The sequence below is a fragment of the Athene noctua genome, chromosome 3 (assembly GCF_965140245.1).
Source record: "Athene noctua chromosome 3, bAthNoc1.hap1.1, whole genome shotgun sequence".
Taxonomy (NCBI): Eukaryota; Metazoa; Chordata; class Aves; order Strigiformes; family Strigidae; genus Athene; species Athene noctua.
The window spans coordinates 8399440-8404817 of NC_134039.1; the positions used below are offsets into that span (position 1 = coordinate 8399440).

Below are 5378 nucleotides of genomic sequence, written 5' to 3' on the forward strand. Positions count from 1 at the left end.
GTCCAATAGTATGTCCTATGAAACTGCTTAACTGTGTGCAAAAGGAGGATGTAGTACCTGGAAGGATAGTACTCTGCATCTGTTTTTGTTTCTCTCTGTGAATTTCTGTGTTGCAACAATCATCTTGTGAAATGTCCTGGCAGAGATATGATGAAAATTCCCCCATCGCCATGTGCTGTGGGGAACACCCAGGACACGGCTTTTTCTGCAGGCTGGGTTAGAGAACCTGAAGGCTCCTCACCAGTGTGGGAGCTGCCCGAGTGCAGTGTCCTGTGCAGGAGGAAGACACTGGTAACGTGGACTCTTGGAGAAGAGGGAGACCAGAAGAGATAATGAATCGCCAAGGGAGTGTCAGTCCCGGAACTGCAGGTAACCCCAAAGCCTTCCTTTCTGTCCTCCTGCAGAAGGAGGAGGAGCTGGGGTGCAATACAGAGCTGGGATAGACAATGGGCATGGTACAGTGGCTGGCCTCATAGCAGGAGAAGGGGCTTGGGACAAGAGCAAAGCAACAGACGAGGGAACTGGGGAGTGCCTGGACTGGGAGAAGGACCTTTCTCCCACAGCCGGGGCTGCCAGCCCCTTCAGTGTGTTCATTCTGTAAGTGACGGGACAAAAGAGGGCTGTCCTACTATCATTATCCAGGTGAAACTATCTGCATCAAGCCCAGCACAAGTCCCTGCTCCCGTCTCCGGTGACTCTAAGGAGAACGGAGCTCTCCCAAGAGCTCCAAAGTGCCCGTTCTCCCTGTGGAAACAATCTCTTCTGTGTGTCTGCCTCTGCAAACACTGAGCTGGACCGTCACTCCTTTGAGTGGCTACATGCTATTGCATAAAAGGGCTTGGGGAAGAGAGGCAAAATAAAGGGAGCTAAGAGAAAGAAGCTCTGAGGAGAGATGAATAGGAGGGCGGTAAGGACAGAATGTTCATTGAAAGACAGAGGTAACAAGGGCAAGAAGGAAACTGTGCTGAGGAGAAAGGAGGCGTGATGGGACGAAGAAAGGAGGAGTGCAGTTTGGGAAGAGTAGAGGCAGGGCTTGTGATTGATCAGAAGTGAAACCCAAGAGCAGCTTCAGGGCAGCCCCTGTGTTGCCCTACTCTGTGGGTCTGACCCACTGCTAATGACGGGCGGCAGGACCTGGTTACAGCAGGACCTGGTTACAGCACCTGTGGGTCTCCCCAGTCCTTGGAACAAGGGCCCCAGCAGGTGGTTGGGGTACGGAGCCACCTGGGTGATCCTGCCCCTGACACTGGCTTGAGGGGTTCCCACTCTTGCCTTGTGTTTTTCAGCCCCAGCAGAAGAGAGAAGCTGCTCCTGGATGAAGCCCTGGCTATTCCTTGTTTCTGCCCTTGCCATCAAAACTGCCCTTGTCACTGTCTACCTTGGTGGGTTTCAGGGTCTCTTAATTTTTCTGGGGTGAGGGGAGCACTTGACAGCTCTTGGTCAGATGGAAGCGTGATGTCGATGCTATTCTATCTGACAGCAGGCCAATGCCTTTTGCCAAATCAGCCTTTTCTGCTTCCCCTCTCCCACCTCTGCCCTCTTAGTCAGGGAGTAGGGTCCCTTCCACAGTTCAGGTTTGTTCCCTGCAGGGCCTTCCCCCTGCTCCTCTCACTTTCCCACCTGCCTGAGTAAAGCCCGTCCTGGATAAAACCAGTCAGTTTCTCCCCTCCCACCAAGAGCTGAGAAGTCTCTTCAGTGTCAGAGGGCATCTGAGGAGGTTCCCCACAGGCTGGCTCTTGGATGTTGGTTCTCCTGCTCTGGGCTCTCAGAGCTCCCTGTGGCAATGTTGCAGGCAAGGAGGCGCTGTGATGTCCTTGGAAATACTGCTGCCAGGCTGCCCATATTTTAGCAGGGTGGCGGTGAATCCATCATAATGCTCCAGCCGCATCCCACCCACACTGCCTCGGCTGACCAAAAGGAAAATCATTTGCTTGTATTGTCTTGGAATATGATATTTCTCCGTAATGGCTCTTGTGTGCTTCTTCTTAACTCCTTTGTGTGAGTCTTCAATACTCAACTGTTCTATGCCTTCGTGTTAAGGGTAAAAATGTTGCTCTAAAGCTGCAATGCCTGGGAAGATTCAGAGGGAATGTATTTTAATATTCTACATTTATTAAACTCATTCCATGACTTCTTTGACTCTCTTTTGAACCCATCCTTAAAGGATGTCTAAACTTTTTTTCAGCTGGAAATGAGACTCTTGGTTAGCAGAGGTGAGAGCAGCTCATCCAATTAATGCCTGTTCAAAGGTGGGAATGACCAGTAGTGGGAGAAACAGCCTGCTGTTTGTCATCTCTTTGTTCAATACAGAATTTGGAGCTTGCTTATGTAACGGAGTCTCTGTGGGGGCTTTAAGCCAGAATGTGGAGGATAGGACAACTTGCTCATGAATGAGGAGGAAAGGATGACAGTAATACTTCCTTTCTCTTTCCCCTCTACCCAGTTATTTTCCTTCATGGAAGCTATGGCCAGTATAATACTCTGCTCCAGGATGCTACAGAGTGGTGCTGCGTCCCCAGCGTAGCTGCAGGCAAAAGTAAGTGATGCTAAGAGTCTCATAGGCAGCACTAAGAACCTTACCAAAATTTACTCCTGTGTCAGTCAGCCTTCGAGGTTGGGAATGTGATTGCCAGCCAGAGCCAGATTGTTTTAAGGAAGGAAGGTGGAGAACTGAGGAAAGAAAATGCTATATTGCACTATTTTACTTAGGATGACATGAAACCATGTTCTGGGCCAGGCCAGTGCAATGGAAGAGGGTGGGTTGTTCCAGACCCATCTTGGACCACCTTTTCTGCTCTTCCCCTCTCACTGGCCCTCACACAACCCCTCAACTGCTAGTCCAGTTCACTAATCCTATTGAAAGTTCTTCATCCTTTTGTAAGGGCTGGTTCAATCCAGCTCCACTCCCTGTGCTGGCTCACTGACAGTTCACACAAGCATCATGGTCAGTGTGAGGGTCAGAGGTAGGAGTGGTAGGAGGATGTTGTCATGTGGTTTAGAGTAGCTGGAGAGCTGGGCTGCAATCACACGTGAAGTGACGGCAATGGCATGTGCTAGTATTCCTGCAGTGCAAATTCCTGAGATCAGCTCAGAGATCTGTTGGCATGTAGCCTTTGAGAGGATGTAGCTGTGGGGTTTTTTAATCCGTTGTGTGACTTTCTGGCTATAAGGCAGATCTCTGGGAAAACCTGGCTAGTGTAAGGAAGTGCCTGTGGTGGCGGCAAGGCTGTCAGAGCAGCTTACTGCACATGTCTGTCAGTCTGCATCAGCTGAGAGCTAAACTCTTGGACAGCACTTCCCTGACGGAAGTGTTCCCAGAGGAGCGTGAGCCATCCTGCTTTCTCGGGAAGGGTAAGGCAGAAACTGTGTCTCTCGCCAAGCAGAAGTTGCATGGACATGGCAGAAGAGAGAGAGAAAGGGAAAGGCACTTGAGGCAGGGGCCTCGTGACAGGAGCCTGTCAGGCTGTTGACAGCTTCACTTGTGGAGCGTGGACGAGAGTGTTTACCTCTGTCCAGATTATGAGTGTGGTTCAGACCCCTTCCCGAACACCTACTTTGTATTCACAGAGATGAAGGACATCACATCTTGTTCAAAAGCAGGACATTTTCCCCCCAAAGAGGAGGGCTGGATGTGCTGCCCGAAGGGCTGGAAGCGCTTTCAACAAAGCTGCTACTATTTCTCAGATAATAAGATGTCCTGGGCTGAGAGTGTGCAGAACTGCACGGGGATGGGCTCCCATCTGGTGGTGATCAACAGCAAAGCGGAGCAGGTAGGTGCATGGCCCAGAGAGGGGCAGAGTGGCCAGAGACACAGTGCCAGGCCCTGGAGGGGACTCAGAGCCCTCCTTGTCCTGCAAGGGAGGGGAATGTCCTTTCTGTGTCCCTGCAGCACCCGCTTCCCTCTGCCACCAGCCCACGGGAACTCTTGATGCCTCTCTCTGCTCAGTCCTGCACCTCATGGGCATTGTGCTTTTTCCAGGAGTTCCTCTTCAACTTGGCAAAAGGAGTCGTTACTAACGACTATGAAACAAAATACTACATAGGCTTATCTGCTTACAAAACTGGGCAGTGGCAGTGGGTGGATCAGACTCCGTATAAGGCGGCAGACACGTGAGTATACCCGGGGAGAGAGGAAGGTCCTGTAATTCACACCCCTCAGCCCAGGCAACTAATACACTGTGTAAGGTAGATATGTGTCAGAGTGGGATTTCTGTCTCAAACTGCCCTATAAGTCAGAAAGCTTGACTAGTTTTCTAGTTAAAACTATGCCTCCAGATCTCTGTCACAGTAACCTTTCCCTTTCTCCTCCACAGCTGTTTGAGGTGACTTCACCCCCACTGTCATGCATGCCAATGCATTCCCAATAGAGGAAATTTCTTTTACAGGTTCTGGAAGCCCGGGGAACCCAATTTACTCTTTGCAGAAAAATGTGCTGCAATTCATGTCAAGGGAAACACAGACTCCAGCACTTACAGTAATTGGAATAACATCCTTTGCTTCACAAGTTGCTATCGAATTTGTGAACTGGCAGTCAAACTGGTCTAAGGAAGGAAACTCCACTTTGGATGAAGGACATGAAGGAGTATCCTTGAGAAAGAGCAGCTCATGAAAGAACTGATGAAAAGCTGGCCTGAGCTCTCACAAATGCTTTATCTTGTGATGTAGGATGAGCAATCCTGCCACAGAATCCCAGCTCTGAAGGACCTAAGTTCTCAGCCTGCGCCCCTGCATCTCTTTCCAAGCTGGAGATCAGTCCTGGATGAAATCACTCAAGCTAATGTCAAGGACATACTGTGCCCCTTTTCACTCTCCTCCTTCACAGATGTCCTGATCCTCCAGTATTTTCCTCGACTCCTTGTCCAGTTAATATCTCAATGATGTGAAAAAGGCCCTCTCTGATTCATGAAAGGGTACTGGTCCTACAAATCACTAGAGCAGAATCTGAAAGAAGAGCATGCAGTGGAGTGTGCTTGACTAACGCCTGAAGGGAACAATTATTCATGGCTTATCTTTAATGTTTCCTTCTTTCTTCAGCATATTCTGTGTTGATAAGATAACAAACAAATAAAATCCATAAATATTAATTTGCTCTTTGCATGAGACTGTCTTCTGAGTGACAAGTCCCAGCCCCCTGCCAACCCAGCCTCCCTGCCTGGAGGTTTTAATTTTTCAGAGTGTTTGGCACCTGCAGGTGAGAATTTTACTGTGAGTGTGGTGGGATGGCCAGGAGCAGGAACAAGCTAGTGTTCACCTGCAGAGCATGTGAAAAAGGCTCTGAATCAGGGATGAGGGAAGCAGCAAAGCAGGCTGTGGAGTAGTCAGCTGTTTGTCCAGGATGTAGCAGAAAGGAGATAGATTTTGGAGATCCTGCTGAGACA

General features: G+C 49.6%; 1 protein-coding gene across 1 annotated transcript; it reads left to right on the forward strand.

Moving 5' to 3' along the window:
- Positions 1 to 256: 256 nt before the first annotated feature.
- On the forward strand, positions 257 to 4841 carry LOC141958455 (C-type lectin domain family 4 member E-like). The gene is made up of 6 exons (XM_074901238.1): positions 257 to 369; positions 1287 to 1382; positions 2444 to 2536; positions 3619 to 3770; positions 3980 to 4110; positions 4386 to 4841. The coding sequence occupies exons 1-6, from the start codon at positions 333 to 335 to the stop codon at positions 4543 to 4545; spliced, it is 669 nt and encodes a 222-aa protein (XP_074757339.1). The 5' UTR covers positions 257 to 332; the 3' UTR covers positions 4546 to 4841.
- The last annotated feature ends 537 nt before the right edge of the window (positions 4842 to 5378 follow it).